Source organism: Chiloscyllium punctatum, chromosome 39, assembly GCF_047496795.1.
Source record: "Chiloscyllium punctatum isolate Juve2018m chromosome 39, sChiPun1.3, whole genome shotgun sequence".
Classification (NCBI taxonomy): Eukaryota; Metazoa; Chordata; class Chondrichthyes; order Orectolobiformes; family Hemiscylliidae; genus Chiloscyllium; species Chiloscyllium punctatum.
This window is the reverse complement of record NC_092777.1, coordinates 33,810,530-33,834,921: the sequence shown is the minus strand read 5'-3', so window position 1 is coordinate 33,834,921 and position 24,392 is coordinate 33,810,530. Positions and strand designations below refer to the sequence as shown.

At 39.0% G+C, this 24,392-nt stretch overlaps 1 protein-coding gene across 3 annotated transcripts; it reads left to right on the top strand.

Moving 5' to 3' along the window:
- The first annotated feature begins 3 nt into the window (after positions 1-3).
- On the top strand, positions 4-24,099 carry narf (nuclear prelamin A recognition factor). Of its 3 annotated transcripts, none has more exons than XM_072558435.1 (13): positions 4-116; positions 658-714; positions 968-1,067; positions 1,221-1,301; positions 1,382-1,525; positions 4,888-5,020; positions 5,731-5,865; positions 10,621-10,739; positions 12,004-12,133; positions 17,620-17,692; positions 17,784-17,921; positions 18,428-18,585; positions 21,685-24,099. In XM_072558435.1, exons 3-13 carry the CDS (start codon positions 1,041-1,043, stop codon positions 21,924-21,926), a joined length of 1,380 nt encoding a protein of 459 aa, XP_072414536.1. In that variant the 5' UTR covers positions 4-116; positions 658-714; positions 968-1,040; the 3' UTR covers positions 21,927-24,099. The 3 variants fall into 3 exon arrangements, with proteins under 3 accessions (XP_072414536.1, XP_072414534.1, XP_072414535.1); XM_072558433.1 differs by lacking the exon at positions 4-116 and adding an exon at positions 384-555; XM_072558434.1 differs by lacking the exon at positions 4-116 and having other exon boundaries at positions 562-714.
- The last annotated feature ends 293 nt before the right edge of the window (positions 24,100-24,392 follow it).

The following is a 24,392-nucleotide window of genomic DNA, read 5'->3' as shown; positions in this document are numbered from 1 at the left end:
CCCCCTGGAATGATCGCCAAACGCAAGCTTTACAAAAGCTCTCTTTCACCCCATCTTCAGGATTAGAGTTCCTACTCAGTAATTAACAAGTGGGAGTTACAGTGAATTTATAACAGGTCAGAGTTGGGGAAGTGTAAAACTCAGTGGGATGAGGGTGCCTCACTTTTTTGTGAAGCGGACACACTGAGGTCGAGTTCACTCTACATTCTTTTAACTTCATGCCTTTTTTTTCCTAGAAAAAGTGAAACAAAAGCTGAGAGGTCGACCTGAAAATTGTTTTCTTGAAGTTGGGTCAGACAGACAGAGGGGGGTATAGAGTCTAACTGCAGGGTGTGGTGTGGAGTGGAGTGGAGTGGTGGGGGAGACATGCGGAAGTAAGTGGAGCTGAAGCCTCCCCCCACCCCGATACGCTGTGTGGCCAATACGTGCTGTTTGTCAGGTTCGCAATGCCGCTGCGAAGGGGAGGAGGTACCAGTCTAACTGCGGCAGACAGACAGACAGACTTCCTCAGAACGGGGGCTGTGCCGGAGACGGTGACACTGCGCTTAGGGAGGGGTTAGTAACTGAACGGAGGGTGGAAAAATGACATTTTAACAGCCATCGCTTCCTTCTGACATGCCGGTACGATCTTTAATTTCTGGTGTTTACCTCCTGCAGGCTGTAATCTGTGGACACGGTCAACTGGAATAATTCGCGAGACCTCCACACGCGAAGGTAATGTCATTTTTTTTGTGTCCTTCGTGGGTCTGATTGGTAATATTTGCCGGACTGCTGTGTGGTTTTGTGTGCGCGGGGAATGGTCACAGCCCTTGACAAGGGAGGACCGTATCGGGGTAGTTGCTGCATTTTTTGGTGGGTTTTTGGGGAGGTTGTTCTGGTCTGTGTGGCCCCAGCTCCGAGCTCTGGGAAATCCCGCGTGTGTGCTGTCCAACTTCAACGGAGTCTCTCTCTCTTTGTGTATCCGCAGGTTTGAAGCCGACTCCGGCTACGTCCGCGTTGAGGTGGAGCGAAAACACTGAGGAACAGGCCCCTCTGTAGACATGAAGTGTGATAAATGTACTAAAAATGTAAGAAAAATCCTTTTGTCCTTGGCTAATTTGTTTCCCCCGACCCCTTAGCTTTTTGACTGAGTTGAGATAATGCTGATAGGAGTCGTTTTTAAGGGATTTTTTTGTATGAATTATTGGATGTGACGCTGAATTCTTAATGTTTTCATGTAGAAATGCACTAAAAAGCAGAAAAATACAGAAAACGAAAGTCTGGTCAACGACTGGAAAAGCCCCATCAGCGACAATGATGAGGTGAGGCCACCCAGGGAGAAGTGAATATTTTTATGGGCGAGAATATACGTGATTTCTAAATGCATTTTCTTTACTTACAGGAAAGTGAATTTCACAAACTAGCAAATGCCAAAATATTTCTTAGTGACTGCTTGGCGTGTGATAATTGTGTAACATCAGCAGAAAGTCTGCAGATTGCCCGACAGTGTCAGGAGGAGTTTCTCTCCGTCCTCAGCCTGAACCAGGTAAAACCAAACGCCGTTCGGCCCCTTAAACTCCGTCTTGCGCAGGTTGGGCCAGACTTTGTTGACAAAACATAGGCGGGTTTGAATGTGTGTGTACCTTTTACTGATCTGGGATGAAAAATCCAGCACTTTGTCAGAAGGCAGTGATGGTGAGTTGCCAGTCATTGCAACTTGGTGAACGTTAATGTATTAATCTCGCTGTGTATTTCAAGCAGTTGCTGTATTTGTAAATACAGTTTAATCTGCTCTAGGAAGTCATGGCTGGTATTGTATCGTCTGACGACCCCTTTTTGTAAAACTTATATTCCTTCTATAATATTCAACCTCAATATTTGGAAAAGGAACAATTAACTTTTTGTGTAGCCTCCTCTAGCTAGTAAATTACCTGCAATGGTTTTAAATATTTGTGGTGTTACTGTCACTTTCTGTATTTTCTCCCAATCTTTTTGTATTTTATTCATGCTTGTATTTTAACATTAGTTCACCCTATTTGTTTGCCCATTGTACACACACTCTCTCAAACAAGGAAGAGAGAAAAAAAGTCTATTAATTACATCATTTGTAAAGATCCCAGTTTCCTCTTTGCCCTTGTTGTACTACCATCATCACTCCACACTTCAAAACTTTCTTGAATTGGGAGTAAGGGCAAAAAATCCAACTGTGTTCAGTTGCGATTGCAGTAGAATACACCACTGACTTCCAGGCCATAGTCTTTTCAAATGTCTTGATAGCGATTTAATGCTTGAGAATTACCAGAGTGCACATCTAACTTCTAAAGTACAGTGTCAGGCAGAAGTGACCTTTTTATATACTTCCTGCAGTAAGAATTTATGATGGTTAAATTTGGGCTGGTTTCAGATGGTTTATAAGGAAGCAGTTTCAGAAAGGGTATTGCAATTTCATTGGCCAATTTGAGAAATTGACTCCTTTTTTTTACATAGCTGATCATTTTCCATGTCCGTATTATGAAAAAATGAGCAATTTGTGCTACAGTGTTTGTCCCAAATTTACTTTCCCATGTTGTACAGGCAAAAACATAGTTTATCCTTCAATAACTGGTAATTTCAATGTCTGTATTTGGATGCTGTGGTACAACTCCACTGTTCAAGTTCAAGTGTACTGAAGGATCAAAAATTTGCAAAGGAATCAGTAATATATGTTGCAACTAAGCAACAAAATTATTTGAAGTCTTTTTATTTGGGTATTATCAATTCCATTTTCAATGCTTGACCTTTTATATAATGTGCACATGTGTCTGCCTGGCAACATGTCTTGCATGTTTCCCCTCAACCCAATCTTCCTCTGAGCTGATGGAGCAAAGGTGATTGTATCATTCACTATACCAGATCCACTAACAAAGGTCTGAATGTAGTTAAATTTTTGCCTATATCATTGGTACAGATTACAATCTGTTTTTTTGCAGGCGACTTATTTACATAGATTGTGGGTTGTCTTCAAAGGTTAATGTGATCAAGTTGAAAACGATAGAGCTTCTCATGTCCATGGGGCACAAGTCAATGTAATATTTACTCACTCACTGTTAGAGGGAATTAACAGGTGAACCATCAAAGAGGATTGAAAGCTATATAGGTCAGCATCTGAATCAAAACTAAAAACAAGAATTCAAACTTTACTTTCTACTGGGATTTTATTTCAACTGTTTGTTTTGTTTTACAGAATTTTAATCAGTAAAATTAATAAATTAAAACATCCATTGGGATTTACCATTCAGTTGAATTAAACGCCCCTTTTTTTAAACTTTTTTTTATCTCTGTACCTATGAGACGATAACATTAATTGATTTGGTTGTCCTAGCTGTGCATAATAGATGTTTTGAATGTTAGATGCAACCTTTAATTATTGCAACTCTTTAGCGTGCTATTCGTGGATTGCAAATGAGTTGAATAGATTTACCCAAACTAATACTATAAAGACTGTATTGATTTTCCTGATAATTGCAGAATGTTGGAATTTGAAGGGCATTATATGTTGATGTTTTGAATTTTGTGAATCTTAAGTATAAAGTAAGTGGGCTCGTTTTAGGTTGGTTTCAAGTAAACTACTATTGTATGCCTCTTTTGGGTCATATGGATCTTTAAACTGCAATGCATCACTTGTAACCTACCTTGTGGCATACCTGCTTAGTACAGTCAAATATCATCAGAACAGGTACTCTAGATCTTGATTGCAATTAATGTTGATTTGTTAACTTGTGGTTTTTTTAATTCATTCATGGGTTGTGAGCATCACCATCAATGCAATTATTTATTGGCCATCCCTCTGCACTCTTGAAGTTGATCAGTTTTTTTTGGTGTAGGTGCAGCCACAGCGCTGTTAGAGGAAGGTTCCAGGATTTTGATTCAATGACCTTGAATGGACAATGATATAGTTGCAAGTCAAGATGCTATATGGCTTTAAAGGAGAAATTGCAGACAGTGGTGTTCTCCTGTATCTGCTACCCTGGTTGTTCTTGGAGGTAGTGGTTGCCGATTTGAAAGTGCTGTCTGGGATATGATCCTACAATGAATTGATTCCAATACAATTTTCTATAGTTTCATCCAGATGTGTCTTTGCTTCCCAGATGCCAAATTCATTATTTGTGACATCAAGGTGGTAAGAATTTACCTATATAAATATTAGTGATACCTGTATCTTGTGGGCTGTGTGGAACATTTTTTCTTGTTCCAGTCCTGCTGAAATTAGCTCCTCCAATTCTGCCACAAATATGGCAGATTACTTTTGTTCAGTTTTCTTCCCCCCCCCCCCTCTAAAGTTGATGACTTCTGAGTTACATTATCTGGCAGCTGACTTCTTTGTCACCCAGGTCTGAGGTTTGAGAGTCAGTAAACTATCTGTGAAGGGCATCATAGATGGGCCTATTTCAGAGGCATCATATAATGATACTTGCAGTGCCCCACAGAGGTGAGCCAACCCTGAGGTTTTAGAAATGTAACCTGACTTCATTTTAACCAAATTTCTACTTCAGTTAATATTAAATATTTCTAAATCTGTGCACTGTTGACCCATTTTCTTCTCGTCTGAATCAGTAGATATCTGCCAAAGTCTGAGCTGCAGATCCCAGATCCTGTCTGTTATTTTTACTTCCACATTATGACATGCCTTTCAGCTGCTCCGGTCCACTGCTCCCCATCACCACCCTGCCTCTGCTACTGGAAGCTTTATCCATGATTTTGCTGTTGAAAGACTCCACTTCTTTTTAATGCTGTGGACAGCAGTTTCCCAAACCACCTCCTGATGCACATTTTGAGCCTGTGGGATGCAATTGAAGCTGCTCTTTAAGTATAAATAGCTACTTATTGATTTAATGGGTTTGACTAATGGATATGTCCTTTTATTTGTAGAGATGTGATGTGTTCAAACACAAAGTGCTGGTAGTTTCAATTTCCCCTCAGTCGGTGCCCTATTTTGCTGCTAAACATTGTATAAATGTTACTGATGTAATCCAAAGACTTTCTGGATTCTTGAAAGGCCTTGGTAAGTCAAATTGTTCTTAATAGTTTTGTTCTTTTTGTCTTTGATGTTGCATCCATCAGCTGATCAAAGTGGACGTTAATGTAGATCTGTGCTTTGATTTTGAAGTGCAAATTATAAATTCTTTTTGGGTTAAGTAAAACAAACCTGAGAGTTTAAATCTGTGATATTTTTGTGTGCTATGAATAATTTACAAACATTCTTTGCAAAAATGTCCACGTCTCAACATTACCTTTGATCTTATGATGTAATATTTCACTGTCAGTTGTCAACAAGTTATTTTTACTTTTTGCTTTAAGCACTGATTTTAAAGCAATACACCACAAAATTCTGTAGCAGTTTAAATGATCAACAGCATTGCTATTTGGTACACTCTCTCTGTAATTTGAATTTCTGTACTTAAGCTAGTTTTAAGGTGAAGTTGCCTCTTTTTTATTAGCATTTCAGTCTCTCCTTGGTTTTCAAAGTGTAGTCACAGGCCTCTCCGACAGATATTAATGGATCTTCCTTTAAACTGCCATTCCCATGCTTTGTATTCACACTGGTGAACAAATCCATATGAGTGGAGAACGTAAAGATGATATATTTCTAGCCAATTGTTACATAACTGCTTCAGCATAGCAGCAAAGTATTCAACTAAACGTTCCGAAGACTATGTTGCTGAGAAATGGATTGACTGTCTCTCCATCAATATTAAATGCTTGGCTTTTCAGGAGTCCATTATGTCTTTAATATGACATTGGCAGCTGACTTCAGTCTTCTCGAGAGCCAGAGAGAATTTGTTCAGCGGTTTTACCAGAGAAGCCAAGACCAACATGCTTTACCAATGTTTGCCTCTGCTTGCCCAGGTAAGCCACTTCAGTATTTTATACTAAATTTTACCTTAGCTGCTGAGGTAACAGCCAAATGACTGAACTTCAAACTGCTGGTTTCACCTAATTTCTCTGCCATGTATCAATGACTTTTGCATTTATAAAAGAAACAGTCACTGATGCCAATGAGTTACAACCTGTTTTGAAACTTATAGGTTTCATTTCTGTTAAAACATGTATTTTTTTTTTAGGGTTTGACCATACACCTATAAAATGACAAACTGTCTCAGAATTGAATTAACAAATAGTGCTGATATAGATTTTGTTTTATAGTAGGTCTGCAACATATGCCACCTTGTTATCAGTATAAACACTGGTTGCCTGAGTGTACATTAATCACAGTTTTAAGTCAATCTCCATTACGACTAGAATATACTTTATGTAATTCATTTGGTGACCTTTTTCCAATTGAAAGCCCCATTCTATTGCAGTGGTCATCAATGCAATTTCTGTATATTCATGTTCCCTATCCTTCTGTCCTCTGCCCACTGTATACATTTAATTTTGGTCCTCAAATATAAAAGTTTTGAAATTTGTCCTGGTGACTAATATGGCATACTTAACATGAACAGGCCTGTAAATCTGCACTGCCATTCACAAAGATCATGGCTGATCTGACTAAGATCGTAACTATATTTTCCAATCCTCTCACTACCTTTTGAGTCTTGGTCAATCAAAAATGTCAACTCAGTTGAATATATATAAAGGTACAGCCTCCACTGTTCACTGAGGTATGAGACTTGTTTAGTGTCTATTGGGTATATTTTCAGGCAAGATGCATTTAAAATTTGACAGTATGTTTTATAACTTTAATATCTATAGTGATCGTTCATTATTGATGGGGTGACACCCTTTTAGCTTATAAGGAAATGATGGCTTGTACTGTTTAATTTTGAACCTTGTTACTGAACTATTCATTTTCCATTTCAATATACAAATTGAAGCTCTTGGGGAAAATATCTGCCATTTATTGCCAAGGCCTATTTAGTAAGTGTTAAACTAATATAATAGAAACTTGCACAAACAAAGGGCCTACTCAATTCATTTGCCAGATTTTTGTTATGCAATCTAAAACCGATCTCCTTGTTCCACCCCCTTTCCAGATTCTCTCCTTTTTCACTGCTTCAAGTATTAATCTAATTTTCACAATGGTCTTCACAATGTAACAACTCTGTGCAGAAAGAAATTTTTATCAGAGTCCCTTTCACCCTCTGTAAATACAAGTGTGGCCCCTTGTCACTAATTGTCCTGTGTTAAAGCTCCCGCTCCCTCTCGCCTCTATAGTAATTCACTGACTCCTAGTCCACTGAAAGATTCAAATATATGTAGCTTGATTATTTTAAGACAAAATTTCTCAAATGTAACAAAGCAAGATCAAACACACAAAGAGCTGGACATTACTATGAATAATTGCTTGAGGAAGGGGAATTACAGCTATCCCCCTTGGCACTCATAATGTGTTCTGAAAAGAAATGGCATGATAAGTGGAAATCAGTTCCCCAACAGAAATGGTTACATTTCCTGGCCTGTAATTTTACAGTGAAAGGCTCTTTAACGATCGTGAACTTAACTTACCCAGAAAATTTTTCTTTTTTCAATTTACCGACTGCTTACCAACCCTCCCACTTACCACCTTCCCAATCAGCCCCTCATTTGTTGCCTCTCTTTATTTGCTGCTTCAGTCTGACCCACTCAGTTGTCACATGTCATGACTTACATTCTGTTCCTTCCCAACGTTCTCAATCTGCCATACCTTCTGACATCTTGGCCCTCCCACTAACTCACTTCATCCTTCAGGAACCCTCCTTGCTGCTCTCTCTCTCTTTCTCATGGTTGGTCATCTCACTCATGCTCTTCATCATCCAAACCCTCACTCATAGCTAGACAACACAAGACAACATGAGGAACTGCCAATGGGGAAAAAGGGAGCAGGATGGTTGGAGATGGGTAGCAAATGGTAGGTCAGCGAGGGAAGAGGGGAATCCAAACAGGTGGTGAGTAGCAGTCAGATTCTTGAGCTCTGTTAAAATGGAAACACTCAATTAGAATGTACTTTAAATGGTGTGCATCTTTTACTTTGGGGTGGGGGGAATAACAGAGTAAGATTTCTTTTACAATAATTATTGTTTTTTAAAATCAAATTGACAGACCAATTCCATCATGTTACCTTTTAAGTGGGATTTTGTTTTCTCATTCCTGCACAGTTTTGATCAACTGAACCATGACTCGGCTAGGTCGGGTGCATTACTCAGGTGAATATAGGATAATAAGTTAGGGGAGTGGGTCTGGGTGGGCTATTCTTTGGAGGGTCAAGGTGGACTTGTTGGGCCGAAAGGCCTGTTTCCACACTGTAGGCATTCTATGATACACCGCTACGAGTGAAAGGAAAAACAATTAGGTTGAAAGCAGTATGACATGGCTGTGCTACAGCTTATAAGCTGTGTCCTCAGTGAGGTCTGTGTCTCGAATATTACAGTCGTACACTTTTAATGTACTGTTTGAAAGTCCTGGCCATTCCTAATTATGAAGAATCAGTTGAGGGAAGGGAAATACAGCTACCCCTCTTTTAACACCTTAATGTGTTCCTATAAAATGGCACACTAAAGGAGAATTCACTTCCCTGTCAGAAATTAAGTACTTTGCTGTACTTCAGAATTGCAACAGTAATTTAGGCTAAAGTCGTTTGGTCTTATTTGCTTTCTGATGGAGGTATGTTGCATTTTCAGTAAAACACTCTGCCTCTGGACCAAAACACTGCCAGAAATCATCGGCCAGGCAGTAGATTGTTTTAGTTTTTACATTGTCTTTCTTTCAACATTTTGCTCTGACAGAAACCACCTATCAGTAGCTATATATTACATACCATCTCGGAATACTCCTATCTTAATACAAAGATCCAGTACAGCTCATCTCTGACACCAAGAGTAGCTGTCTGGTGAGCAAGTATATTTAAAGTCAACTTTTCTTTTAAAACAAAAATGCTATCTCCACTTGAATAAAATATCAAGTTTGGGTTGGTTTGTACTATGATACAAATTTGCAAAGAAGTCAGTTTTTAAGAGAACTCCTTTTGTATTAGGATCAGTGTTTTCATATTTCAATGTATTGAGATCTGAGGGTAAGTGGCTGGCTGTTGCAGCAAGGGCACCATGAGGCGAGAGAAGCGTTCTGAGCAGGGGTGTGACAGCCGGGGACCTGGAACTAGAGCAAAGGGCTGGGGATTGGTAAGACTTCAGGGACAATTGGGGTGAGGAACTTCAAGGTGCTATTTGAGGGGGAAGAGTTGGAGGCTTTATGTGAGGCCTACTGTAGCAAAAATCTTGGATGTGATATTGAGGGGGAGGGAGAAAATCTGACGGTAGGAGGGGGAGGTTGTGGGATGAAGGTGGGAGACATAAGTGACCCTGTGACCATGCACATGCCTGTATGTGGTCACAGACAAGCCACACTAATATTTTAGTGGAGCAATGTTACCAGTCATCTCACCTGGCCATTTGACCATGCCCAAGCCTGTGTTTCATTGTGTGTAGAGATGAAGTTGAGGTATTGGAGAGAGGTGTAAAATTCCAATACATTCATCTACCCAGCCCTTCAAACATCACTTGACAGTCCAGTTTGCAATCTACAGACTATCAGAATGCATTGAACCAGAGTGGAAGCAAGTCGTTCATGGATGAAGGGGCTGACTGAGAAGAACTGTTTGAGATTATGCTCATCGCATACATACCAATGCTTAACACTTACAGGCATTACAAATTTCAGTTCTGCTTTAAATATCCTGTGGTGTTCAGCATCACTTTAATTTTTATTAAATGTTTAAGCATCATATGATTGCTTGTGTTGCTCAATAACTCTTGTTATAATAACATATCCAAAGAGCATGACTGTAGTTTGCAATGCAGGTCTCATACTGTTTGGTTGGAGCCAAAACACTAAGGAAAGCTGGAAAGAAATTGTTAAACTGGTCAATTGTACTACAAGAATTGAAGTGCTTAGAGGGAATCAAAATTTTAATTCCTTCATTATAGATAATTAATTTTGTCATTTTATGCCTACTAATGGAGTGACTCCATTTTTTTCCAACTCGGCTTTTGTCTTTTATGATCTTTTACAATTGTCTTTCAGTTTCAGTGTGACTTACACATTTAAAATAAGCATTTTTTTTTCCCTGAAGAATGTTTAAATATCTATGTTGGGGGAGCTTTGTTTCGGTCTTTTGAAGCACCAGGCAATCCCAGCAGTCTGCAGGAGACTTTTCACCTCCTAAATATCAAGGGAGCAGGGAGGTTGCCAGATAACTCCCAGCTTTCCCAGGAATTCCAATCTAAGACAATGACAGTTAAAATTGTCAGGACTACTAGACAGTAATATATGACACATCCATATATAACTTGTCAGCAGCCAATATAAAACCATATTTGAGCATCAGTAATGCCTTTTCCAATTAATCACTGAATATTGCAACCATGACTGAGATACTAGAAACTGATAATGTCACCGTTGTTTTACAAGGTCATAGGGCTGGTTTTTTAGAGATTTAACGGGAGGGTCAAGAAGGAGAATTTTTCATAGTAACCTTGAATATTCTGGGAATTTAATCCATACAATTGACATCACTTTGTATCGCAAACCAGCCATCCAGCCAACTGAGCTAAAGTGCCCCCCTTGGAAACTGATCTGACAAACCGCTGTGGCTGTTGATGTAACAAGTGTATTCCTAATCTTTTGCAGGCTGGATTCGCTATGCTGAAAAAGCCCTAGGCAGCCTTGTACTTCCCCACATCTGCACTGCTAAATCCCCACAGCAGGTCATGGGCTCACTGATAAAGGACTATTTTGCCAAAAAGCAGGTAAGGGAGTAAAGACATTATTTGTTTAATATTGTTAACCTTGACCACTGTTAATCATAGTGTTTGCATTTGGTTTCTCCTGTTCTTGTCCTGGTCAATATCACTCACGCAATTGAAACTACATGTTTAAAAACAACACAACGTGCATACTGACCTTTAGTCATCTTGAGTTGCTGTGATGGAGCTCTGGCACAGAATGACAACTGTGTTGGTCAACATTTCACTGCTTTCAGGCCATGAGTCATTTTTGATTTCGTGTGCAGTATGAAACTGCTTTGCTATTCCCTTACGGAGCTGTGCACCTTTTTGACAACCAAGACTATTATAAGACTAACAACCTTCGTTACCTGCATTGCTCATGGCACGCTGCTGAGCTCCCATGGATGGCAGTCCATTTGCACCAATCATAATCAGCTGAAGGGTTGAATCACTGTACTTTCCAGCAGTTGAAAGGTTTCAACTGACGAACTTTTGTTGAGAAAAGGCAGGCATTAGAGCTGTAATGGATCATTATTTCCCACTAAACACAAAATGAATTATCAAAATGCTGGATAACAGCAACTCATTAGTCTGACTATTCAATCATGATTTTTTTCCCAGTATGCACTGCCACTAGTCTTGTTTTTATACAGTAAATTCTGAATGTAACGCTTTGCAATTAGAGCCAAAAGAAATATCTACCACCTTTTTTTTTTTTTGAGGATAAAATGTGGAGAATCCTTTCCAGTTGGTGAAAGGATTGAGAGCCAGATGGTCAGAGCAAATGTAGTTGGCATGAGATGTAATAGCAGCGTGACAAGTCTTTGCACAGCGAATAATTCAGTTATGGAATTCATTGCCTGTGTATATAGTGGTGCAGGATCAATTTTCCTTTTAAAAGGAAATTGCAGAGCTACAGGAAAAAGTCAAGCGTATCACCTAGATGAGTTCCTTCATCAGAAAGCTGGCACAGGTTTGATGAGCCAAATGGCCACCACCTAATTCTGTAATCGTGCAATGATTTTGCAAAAGTTGTAAATGGTCTCCGTGCTGTAAGTTTCTTTCTGAATAATGTTGGTTGAATGCAGGTAGAAAATATTAACAATGATAATTGACATGTTAATTTAATTGTTTTTAACTTGGAGCTCAGCCTATGTACAGTGAGACAAATAATTCAGCATGCATTCTGTACATGTTTAACAGCTGTTGGTATATATCAACATTTCAGTACATGGCAACAGAGCAGAACTGAGTTATTTTGAACTTTTTAATTTTTTTTTTGCAGCATCTCACCCCAGATAAGATCTTCCATCTAGTTATAACCCCTTGTTATGATAAAAAATTGGAGGCACTTGGAGAAGACTTTTACAGCAATATTTACAAAATACAAGGTGTTGACTGTGTATTAACTTCAGGTAACGTTATCACAATAGTTTTTTGGAAGCTTAATTTCTAACCCTTTGTAAAAAAAAAAAATGGAAAAATATTAATTGTTTCTCAGAAACAGAAAATGGATAGGTCAATATATAAACAAGGGAAAACAATAAGGTGTAATTAAGTGGAGAATGAGTTGATGAAATGTTATGCAAAATGTTTGTCCCTTTAGAAATTTTGGAATTTTCTGGGTTAACTAGTTTCAGATTTACAGTATTTATAATATATTAAACACTTTTTTTACTTTTTTTTTGGTAGTGTCTGCCAGATTGGAGAGGATTCAGAAAAGATATACCAGAATATTGCTGAGACTGGAGGGTTTGAGTTACAGGGAGAGATGGACTTTTTTTAATTTCACGAAGTGTATGATGTTGAAGGGTAACCTAGAGGTTTATACAATCATTAGGAACATATACAAGACGAATAGCAACGGTTTTCTTCCTCAGGTAGGGTAACATTTTTAAGGAGAAAGTGAGGACTGCAGATGCTGGAGATCAGAGCTGAAAATGTGTTGCTGGAAAAGCGCAGCAGGTCAGGCAGCATCCAAGGAACAGGAGAATCGACGTTTCGGGCATTAGCCCTTCTTCAAGAAGGGCTGATGCCTGAAACGTCGATTCTCCTGTTCCTTGGATGCTGCCTGACCTGCTGCGCATTTTCAGCTAACATTTTTCAGGTGAGAGGAAAAGGTTTAAAAGGGACTTGAAGGGCACACAGGTTGGTGTATATGGAATGTAGATCCAGGGGAAATAGTAAATGCACGTAGAGTTACAACACTTAAAAGACATTTGGACAGATACGTGAATAGGAAAGGATGAGTGATATGGGTGAAGTGCAGGCAAATGGGACTGATTTCGTTTGAGAAACCTGCTCAACATGGAAATGTTGAACCAAAGGGTCTGCTTCTATGATTACTTCACCCGACCTAATCTGACACACTTTCCCACATATGAAGCCATATTGACTATGCCTCGTCTGTTTTAGCGCTTCCAATTGCATGTAATTCAATTTGTACCATGTCTCGCAAACATATTTTCTGCTGATTAGGTGGGGCTCTATGCATTTTGGTCTGCACCTGATAACAACATGACATGGAGCTAATTACTTTTAATTATACACTAAGTACATCCACACTAAGACTTTTATTCAGAGTCTAACCAGTAGTCAGACTAAGTATTTGGTTATTTTTAAGTGCAATTGGTAAGTTCATAGAGTTTAAAGATATTGAGTCCAGCATTTCATGATGGATGTGATTTTCACTTTCCAACTATAACTGTTTTACTTTAAGTACACACTTACAGCTCTTATGGTTTTGTAGACTTTATATTTAGTAATGCATCTGCCATGGCTTTCTCATAAGTTGAAAATTATAATGTGCATTACAAGAGAAACAGGTTATAAATATGTCAGTTTTGTTGCTTGAGAGCATATAGTAATCATGCACACCGCTTGGTCTATATGGTGCTGTTTAGGCGGGGTCTGATAGCACGTAGGGTGCGGTCGCAGGCAGCGAGGGTGGGTTGTCAAAACTGGAGATAGGGATTCAAGTTGTCACTAGGAAAGTATTGAAAATTTCTGACTTGCGACATATGTGCAACCTTCTTTGGAAATGAGGTGCTTCCGAAAAGAGAAATAAGTGAGAAAACTCGGCTGCAATAAAAGTTTAAGTGATAGCAACTTGTGAAAAAGAATGACTGACTTGGATGGGCTGGTGTTGGACTGGGGTGGACAAAGTTTAAAGATCACACAACACTAGGTTATAGTCCAACAGGTTTAATTGGAGGCAGTCGCTTTCAAAGGACCACCTGATGAAGCAGCATTTCAAAAGCGAGTGCCTCCAAATAAACTTGTTGGACTGTAACCTGATGTTGTGATCTTTAACTTTGTGAGAAGAAATTGTTGAAACTTTTGTGGTTTAATGTACCATTCATTGTGCTGGTTATTTTGTACAGTTTCCAAAATAAAAATAGTGAATGATCACTCTTTCCCTCAAAAACCAATGAGTTTTATGCTCTGTTTAAAAGACATGAGAGAAGTTTGGTTTTAAGGAACATTTCTTCTTTTTTGACAGTGGAGGAGGCCAGAGTTGAAGTTAAGAGCACAATTGGGTGAGATGAGTGTAAAATGCTGAAGAAAATTTTTGAAAACTAAAGTATGGGGAAATAAACCTAAAGTAATGGAAAGTTGGAGGAAAAAGAGCACGTACAGCTGGAGAGTTGTTGGAGTCAGCCTGGACATGTAGAAATTGGGTGGGATGTCAGAACAACTGGAATCATCCATGGAATTGCATTATTTTCTCTGGTGGCAACATTAACATAACTGCTCTCAAATTGTCGCTACATTTAAATTTGCAGCTTTTAATTTTGAAACTAAAAATAAGTGACTCATACGCAAATTTAAATCATCTGTTACCATGGTAGGTGATGGCTCTACTCATGGGTTGTTTGTCACAAATTATTTGTCATTTCCAAAATTACATCTAACCAAATAGATTGGCTTTCATAACTCCTACAACTTGCTGGAGGCCAATCTGTAGTAGACAGTGGTGAATCAGTATATGTTGTCTATCTGGGCTTCCAAAAGTCTTTTGCCAAGGTTCCACATGATTCCTAGGATAGCAGGACTGACTAGAGGGAAGACTGGATTGACTGGGCTTGTATTTGCTGGCATTCAGAGGAATGGTAGGGGGCAGCTCATAAAAACACACCTGGACTGGCTAGATGAGGGACGAATGTTTCCAATGTTTAGAAAATCTATAAGAACGTAGTGTTAAAGGTTTAGGTGGTGAGGGATTTAACTGTGTACAAGAACACTTTGACTCAGTATGTGGATGTACCTACTAGAGAAGGTGCAAAACTTGACTTACTGTTTGGAAAATCAGGCAGGGCAGGTGACTGAGGTGTCAGTGCAGGAGCACTTTGGGACCAGCGACCATAATTCTATTAGTTTTAAAATAGTGGTAGAAAAGGTTAGACTATATCTAAAAATTGATTTTTCTAAATTGGAGAAAAGCCAATTTTGACAGTATTAGGCATGAACTTTCAAAAGCTGATGGGGCAAATATTCACAGGTAAAGGGACAGATGAAAAATGGGAAGCCTTCGGAAATAAGATAACAAGCATCCAGAGAAAGTATATTCTTTTTCAGGGTGAAAGGAACGATATAGGGAATGCTGTATGACTAAAGAATTGAGGATTTGGTTAAGAAAAAGGAAGCATATGTCAGGTATAGACAAAATAGATCGAGTGAATCCTTAGATTATAAAGAAAGTAGGGGTACACTTAAGAGGGAAATTAGGAGGGCAAAAAGGAGACATGAGATAGCTTTGGCAAATAGAATTAAAGAGAATCCAAAGGATTTTTACTAATACATTAAGGACAAAAGGGTAACTAGGGAGAGAATAGGGCCCCTCAAAGATCAGCAAGGTGGCCGTTGTGTGGAGCTGCAGGAAATGGGGGAGATACTAAACGAGTATTTTGCGTCAATGTTTACTATGGAAAAGGGCATGGAAGACACAGTATGAAGGGAAATAGATGGTGACATCTTCTAAAATCTCCACATTTAGAGGAGGAAGTGTTGGATGTCTTGAAACGGTTAAAGGTAGATAAATCCCCAGGACCTGATCAGGTATACCCTAAACTCTGTGGGAAGATAGGGAAGTGATTGCTGGGCCTCTTGCTGAGATATTTGTATCATTCATCACAGGTGAGGTGCTGGAAGACTGGAGGTTGGCTAACATGGTGCCACTGTTTAAGAAAGGTGGTAAGGACAAGCCAGGGAACTATAGACCAGTGAGCCTGACCTCAGTGGTGGGCAAGTTGTTGGAGGGAATCCAGAGGGACAGGATGTACATGTATTTGGAAAGGTGAGGACTGATTCGGGATAGTCAGCAGGCTTTGTGCATGGGCAATCATGACTCTCAAACTTGATTGAGGTTATTGAAGAAGTCACAAAGAGGATTGAGATCAGTGTGGTAGGATGTGACCTATAAGTGACTTCTGTAAGTCATACAACAAGGTTCCCCGTGGGAAACTGGTTAGCAAGGTTAGATCTCATGGAATACAGGGAGATCTAGCCATTTGGATACAGAACTGGCTCAAAGGTAGAAGATGGGTGATGGAGGAGGATTGTTTTTCAGATTTGGAAGCCTGTGACCAATGGACCATAAGGATTGGTGCTGGGTGCACTACTTTTTGTCATTTACATAAATGATTTGGATGTGAGCATAAGAGGTAGAGTTAGTAAGTTTGCAGATGACACCAATATTTGGAGGTGTAGTGGACAGCGAAGAAGGTTACCTTATTACAACAGGATCTTGCTCAAATTGGCTGTGGAGTGGCAGATGACACTTAATTCAAATAAATGTAAGGTGCTGCATTTTGGGAAAGCAAATCTTAGCAGGACTTATACACTTAATGGTAAGGTCCTAGGGAGTGTTGCTGGACAAAAACCTTGGAGTGCAGGTTCATACTTCCTTGAAAGTGGAGTCGCAGGTAAATAGGATAATGAAGGAGGTGTTTGGTATGCTTTCCTTTATTGGTCAAGATATTGAGTACAGGTGTTAGGAGGTCCTGTTGAGGCTGTACAGGACATTGGTTAGGCCGCTGTTGCAATATTGCATGCAGTTCTGGTCTCCTTCCTATCGGAAGATGTTGTGAAACTTGAAAGGGTTCAGAAAAGATTTATAAGAATGTTGCAGGATTGGAGAATTTGAGCTTTAGGGAGAGTCTGAACAGGCTGGGGCTGCTTTCCCTGGAGTATTGGAGGCTGAGGGGTGACCTTATCAAGGTTTACAAAATTGAGGAACATGGATAGAATAAAAAGACAGTCTTTCCCTGGGGTGAGGGAGTCCAGAACTAGAGAGCATAGGTTTAGGGTGAGAGGGGAAAAGATATAAAAGGGCCTCAAAGGGCAGCCTTTTCACTCACAGGGTGGTGCCTGTATGGAATGAGCTGCAAGAGGAAGTGGTGGAGACTAGTACAATTGCAACATTTAAAAGATATCTGGATGGGTATATGAATAGGAAGGGTTTGGAGGGGAATAGGCCAGTTGCTGGCAGGTGGGACTAGATTGGGTTGGGATATGGACGGGATGTGCTGTACATCTCTCTGACTGTGATTCAGTCAAAACATAAGGGGTAAGCCATTCAGCACCAAGATGAGGAAGAATTTGTTCACTCTGTTGTGAACCTTTGAAATTACCAAAATTTAGGGCCAATTCAAGAGGGTGCTGGACATGGCCCTTGCAGCTAAAGGGAACAAGGGGTATGTGGAGGGGTGGAGATTCAGAATGGGATTCTGAGATTGCAGGATCAGCCCTGATCATACTGCAGGCTCAATGGGTCATATGACGACCCCCTGTGCCAACTTTCTATTTTTTCTGTTTTTAAGCTGGAGACAAAACAGTGGGTTCTGTTCTTCAGAAATGATTTAAGTGCTTATCAAAAGAATTGTATGTTAATCTTTTTCAGGTGAGATAATGCAAATGATGGAACAAAAAGGTCTCCTCTTGACAAATGTGGAGCCAGCACCTTTAGACAATATGTAAGATCTTCATTTTTAATTTTACTTTTAACATGTTAATGTTTTCTATATTTTTAAATAAACACAAATTTCTTTAATTTATCTGGCAAAGATTTGAAGAAATTGGTGATGTGTGCATTGCAAGGCATGATGGGAGAGGATCTGATGGCTTTCTTGAACACATTTTTAAATATGCTGCTAAAGAAATATTTGGGGTCGAGGTCAAAGAAATCACATACAAGACACTCAGGTAGGTTTAGCCTTTTAGAAACTTTCTGAAATGTTCGGTCTATTGTGATTTATTATCCAGAGTGTCAGATTGCTTTCATTTTAATGGCTTGGCAAATGTGTCAAGGATTCTGTATTCAAACCAGAGAAAAAGCCAATCTTTTGACAGTATTTTCCCCTTTGCATTTCAGCTGTTATTTAAAATACTTGAGTGAGGTTATGATGTTGTATTGTGCACATGTATCCTATCAGCATCAAAATAGTATTTTTGAGCATCTAATTACTCTTGATGTATTTCTGAGCTAAAGGACCATAAACTTAAACACAGGCCGAGACTCTACGCACTTGCTTGCTGCCAATACACACGAGAAAATAAGAGTCCAGTTTTCCCACATCTGTGCAGTTATGGATTTATAAAAACAACTGTATTTGAACCTCTTGAAGGCAAAAGAAAGGTGACACAAATCTGTCGTCTTGCTCACATGCAGGTTTTGTACAAGCAAATGACTTTTCTTTATCCTGGTTTAGGAATAAAGACTTTCAGGAAGTCGCTTTGGAAAAGGATGGTGAGATTGTTTTACGATTTGCAGCTACCTATGGATTCAGGAACATTCAAAATATGGTTTACAAACTGAAGAAAGGGAAGTTTCCTTATCACTTTGTTGAAGTTCTTGCATGTCCAGGAGGTAATGGTTTTTGACTTCCAGCCTTTCAATGTAATGCTTTAGCGACTGCAGTCAGTGGCTTGTAACCCACTTCCAGTGCGTGGGAGAAGTTGCTGAAAATTGAGGAATTATTGCAGTTATTAGTGGGGAGTAAGAATTTGTGTGAAGTTGAATAATTAAAGTGGACAAATTGGAATATGATGATAACAGTGCTGGTCAGATCAAAAACCCCTAAACATCCCTGAATCATTTTATCTAATGGAGGAAGCAGAGGATTGATTAAATAAATAACCCATCAGAATATTCTAATAATGGATGAAGGAAAAGGCAGATAAGAATAAATTACAAGTAATTAGCAGGTAACTGAGTTATCCTTAACAATTAAATTGTGCTGTTTTTGGCTGGTTGAGCTATTCACTAATTGGTTTTTGAGAGAGTGCATATAATTTCAAATTTCATGTTAATATTGGTTTTAACAGCAGCAATGCACAACAGATGTTCCCAAATTTTTGATATCATAGACTTTTGCTGACTTGGATAATTTCAGCCAGGTTCTTCTGCCATTCAGCACTAATCTCTTGATGGAAATATCAGCCACTGTCCCTGCTGTCGAATGCATTCGAGACAGAAATACTGGATTGCAAAAGTATGAACTACAGGAGCAAGATTGCACTTTCCCTTTTAATCTTTCCAAGAATTGAATGCCCTGTCTATCTTCACTGTATAAACTTGCACATAACTTGGGCCATGCATTAGCATCAATTATTTATAAATTGTATAACTGTTTTCATTGCACAATAAGCATTTGATAATGGTTTTGCTGCCTTCACATTATGCAGATTTGCATACTTCTGAAGCCATCTCATAATTCTTTACTCTAAAGGCTACTAGATCTCTGTGATATCTTATCTTATCAGAAATTAACTTTTTTTTTTAATCCCCTGGAGGGTTTTGCTTTGAGCTCTAGCAAGATTTCTGTCCTCACTTCACCTCACCTCATCCACCCTGCCCAAACTCACCACATTACCAATGCACCATGCCTCTGGAATTTCACTCCTTTAACCCTCCCCCTGCCCCCAATGCCACAAGTGGGAGTATTCGCCACTGCGTTCCAGGTATCATCAGCACCATCTTAAAGCTCAGCAGAGCAGCTGGCCAAGTGCTGGTGGTCCATTTCTGCCCAGATCCTGTCAATTACCCCAAACTTGTTGGGCAGAGAAACTGGCACTCCCTCTTTGCAAACAGGGAAGTGCTGGTGCTTGGTGGGAGTGCTGTCCATGGAATGTGCTCCGAGATGTTGGTACCTGGCTCCAAGAGAAAGCCAGAGGAACAAAGTGAGCTCCTGCCCTGCATTTAACATTGGGAATTATCACTGTCTGTTTCCTATCTGGGGGTGGGAGAATGGGAAGCTGTATATCAATGAAGCAAGATGACAATGAATATGTTCATGCATGAAATAGGCCTTTCACGCTCAATTGTAAGAATCCCAACTTGCTGCTCATTCCATTTGGTGAGAAAATGGGACTTTCTTTTTCTGTGCTTCTCCCCATTGTCTATGTTGTTGAGTGGCTCTGGCTTTTTTTTCATTGCTCAATGTGAATATCAATGCAATGCGCAACTTGTGAAATGTGAAGGGGATTAAATTGTTCATGCAAAATGGTATCTGATGGTGCAAAACTATCAAAATTGCTGCACTGGAGTGTCAGTTGTCGTTGAACCCGCATGTAGATCTTAGCACCACTTGAGGCTTGACATTATCCAGGAAAAGCTTCAGGCTTGATCAGAAATCCATCCAGCGTCTTCAACATTCACTCCCTTTACCACCACACAGGCAGCAGCATGCACCATTGGTAGGATGCACTCAGCAAGGCTGCTTCAACAGCACCTTCCAAATCCAAAATCTCTATCACTTGGAAGGAGCAGAGCAACAGACATGAGGGCACACCGCGACTTGCAAGTTCCCCTCCAAGCCACATAACAGCTGACTTGGAATTATATGGGTGTACTTTCACTGTGTCCCCACTGGGATGAAATTCTAAACTCTCCAATAGTGCTGTGGGTGGACCCACCCCTAAAGCTGCAGTTGTTCAGGAATATGGCCCACTGCCACCTTCTCATGGCCAGCCACTTCTCAGATAAATACTGATGAGCCAGTGATGCCCATTCCTAGAACAAATAAAGATAAATAAACTTGTTTTTGAAAATGTGAATGGACCTGTCAATGTTTTGATTAGAAATGGGTTTTGTTGTGGGTTTCACCTTTTTTTAAATAGCATTTAGTTTCACTTTGGGATTTTCATCCTGGTCTTTTTATCTTGTGCTGGATTCAATCCATTTCCCATTTAACTTTAAATGAAATTTAAAACTAACAGCTTGTGCAGCTAGCAAAGGATTACTTAAATATTTCCCTTCAAGCATCATTAAAAGGTCTTAACTGCGCTCTCCCTGTGGCAAAATTGATGTGAAAAGTGTCAACTTAGAACAGCTGTATTTCAGTCTGCCTATATGTAATGTTAAGCAGCATTGTGATTTTAAAGCAAAAAGGCAGTGAAGTTGAAATTACAAATTCTAATTAGGTTCAGTATCTCTTTATGTGCATGAACAGAACTTCTATATGAAGTCATTTGTAATGGCAACTTGATTTGTTTCTCCATAGACTTGGAGTAATGATTAAAAGCTTTTTTTTTGGAACCTTAATTTATGTTCATCTTAATGATTGATACAAACTTTCTTCTCACTGGGGCCAGTGTCAGCTCTGTGTCACTGCCTACATAATCATTTAAGGCTATTGTGGAAATATTTATCCGTTCAACCTACCCTCCCCACTGCTCAGGGAGTTGCCGCCTTTTATTTCCTGTCTCCTTTCTTCTTTTATCATTCACTGTCCTCTTCCTCTCAATTTTGCATTTAATATTGACTCCACTGGAAGTGGAACTACTAAACAATCAAATTTTTCAAACATTTGGGTGCTTATGAACAAATTAATTAAGAAATTAGAGATTGATCTGACATTGAAGATGTTTTTGGTTTTGGCTAAACGATTTTTCTTTGAAAATCAAAGCCATGCTTTCACTGCTTGCTAACATCGCTATTCTTTTATTTCTTTGGTTGACTCAAAAGGATGCCTCAATGGAAAAGGTCAAGCGATGACAGAGGATAGGAAGATGGATAAGGACTTGCTGCACCAGATGGAGGCTGTGTACACCAGTCAGCCTGTCCAAGTCCCAGAAACTAACATGCATGTCCAAATGCTCTATCAGGAATGGTTGGAGGGAAGAAATTCCACTAAAGTTCAAGAGGTCCTGCATAGACAGTACCATGCATTGAGTGAAATGTCAAATAGCATAGATATCAAGTGGTAGGCCGTGTGGTTCTGGACCATAAGATTTTTGTAATCCCAGTTCAGGATTCAGAATTTCTCCAGGGAACGTTGGTACGGTTTGTACTAATAAAGGTGCAATTTAAACCACAAACCTTTAGCCACTGAGATACTAAATGTAACACTTTTCTCATGGTAAGGAATGCAGACATAAAATATGTAATTATCCAGGACTTTGTTCTTCATGGATATCTTTGGGATATGCTTGTCTTTGAAGCCACTTGATGGATGTAACCATTCTTTGTGCTTGCTTCCATATGAATATAGCCATTACTTGGCCAGAATATAATACATAATTGTGTTTTTCTCAAGGAGAAATTAGGGATCATCAGTGATGTAAACATAGTACTTGAAGAGTTCTTCAGATGCTCTTCATCCTTAGAATGCCTCTTTACAGATTATACAATTTCAATGTTTTATTTGTCTGGTTTTGAGAAGGGGGAGTTGTCTAGAACTGAAGGAACTAAATTGATGCTCAACCTTGAAACTATGAAAAGAAATGTGCACACCAAATATTTAATTACAAATACAGAGCACTTCACAGTTGAAAACATTCAGGACTTTTTCTGTGGTTAAGATGTCTGTTTATTACAATGCAAATCTAAGCTGGGTAACTCAGTTATTGGAATTTGTTTTCAAATTCAGTTGATTTAAGGTAAACTCTTTTATCTTAGAGTCCTGTGTGTTCCTGTAGTAGACCTTTTTTTATATAATGTCAATTGTAAAGATGCATTTCTGAAGTTTTAATACCTACTCCATTAGCAATAGTCTGACTCAATTGAATGTAGTCTTCAAATCTATCCAACTCATTTGAAATGGTGCATATTCCAAACAGACTAGCACTTTACATGCTAACAAGTACATTTATTTATATTTAATGGAACAAAAATGAGTAGTGTTTCAATTACCTTCATTAAAGCAGTTTTGAATGACTGTAGTAATTTCTGCTCTTTCATGAAAGAAGTTTGTCTTTGTAAAGTGTTTTTTTTCCCTGTTTTCATCTTTTCTAATTCAAATGTTTTCAGTTTGCCTTGAGTCTATAAAATGAACTATTTCTGTTTATACTATTGTTCTGTTTCTAATGCCTGTTTATATGGCAGGTATGAAAAACAATGCTTCAGTGAATTCTGCACTGCCTTCCTTGCACTTCCTAATTCTGATTAGAAAAGGTATAATAATCAACATACCATCTTACCATAACAATCGTTAATCTAACATGCCAGTAAATTGGGCATATCTGAAACAGAGGCAAAAATGTTTGTCTATTTATCCACTCCATGCCCCTCAATTTTGTAAACCTCTATGATAAAGTCTTTTCCCTGGGGTCAGGGAGTCTGGAACTAGAGGGTATAGGCTTAGAGTGAGATGGAAATATATAAAAGAGACCTAAGGGCAACTTTTTCACGCAGAGGGTGGTATGTGTATGGAATGAGCTGCCAGAGGAAGTAGTGGAGGCTGGAACAACTACACCATTTAAAAGGCATTTGGATGGCTGTTCAAATAGGAAGGGTTTGGAGGGATATTGGCCAGGTGCTGGCGGTTGGGATATCTGGTCAGCATAGACGGGTTGGACCAAAAGGTCTGTTTTCATGCTGTACATCTGACTCTATATGCTATTAAAAGTAGGCAATGTTGCAATTTGGTTTCAGTTGTTGAATATTAACAAATGATAGCTTTTGCAATGCACTGCTTCAACCTAAAATATGACCACTTTAATATTAGAGTCACTTTTAATTGAAATGACTTGCTTCATCCTTTTAGGAAAATAAGACACTTATCTGTCCACCTAACCCCACATTCCTATGAAAAGAAATTGATGTTTTATGTATGCCATTGATTTGTTATTCATTATAATGAGTTTACAACCATTAGCCTTTTACCATAAACTCATTCTGTCCTTGAAACTGAGCATTAAAACAGGGAAGTCTTGTACTGGTGCTAATGTTAAGAAATTGAATCAGACACTTCAGTATATCAGACATATTTCTTCTTTTGCGGCTAAATATTATAGTTGGAGCTGTAACCGTATGTACCCCAACTTAAATATGACTGTGAACACTGTAACATTCTCTGAGCTCAACTCATGCAGGTTGTACATGTCTTGCTACCAAGTGATAAAACTTATGGATTTTCATTTGTAAATTTTAATTTGAAAATTAACTGTAGTTGCATTTTTTAATATGCTTAGTATAAGTAAACTTGTGTAAAACAACACGTGAAAATAAACACATTCCTGCTTTATGATAAAGACTCCTCACCTGGCTGCAGCTCTGGTATGAGTTGACTTTCAAGAATATCATGCAATAAAATACAATAGATTAGACCCACACTTCTTAAGGTTCGGTCTGAATCTGATGCAAACTTGTTTTCCTGGCAGCTTCCATAAGTTGGAATGGTGATGGGTGCTCAGCCCAAAACATCCAAGTTTCCATCCTTGTGGCTATATGTC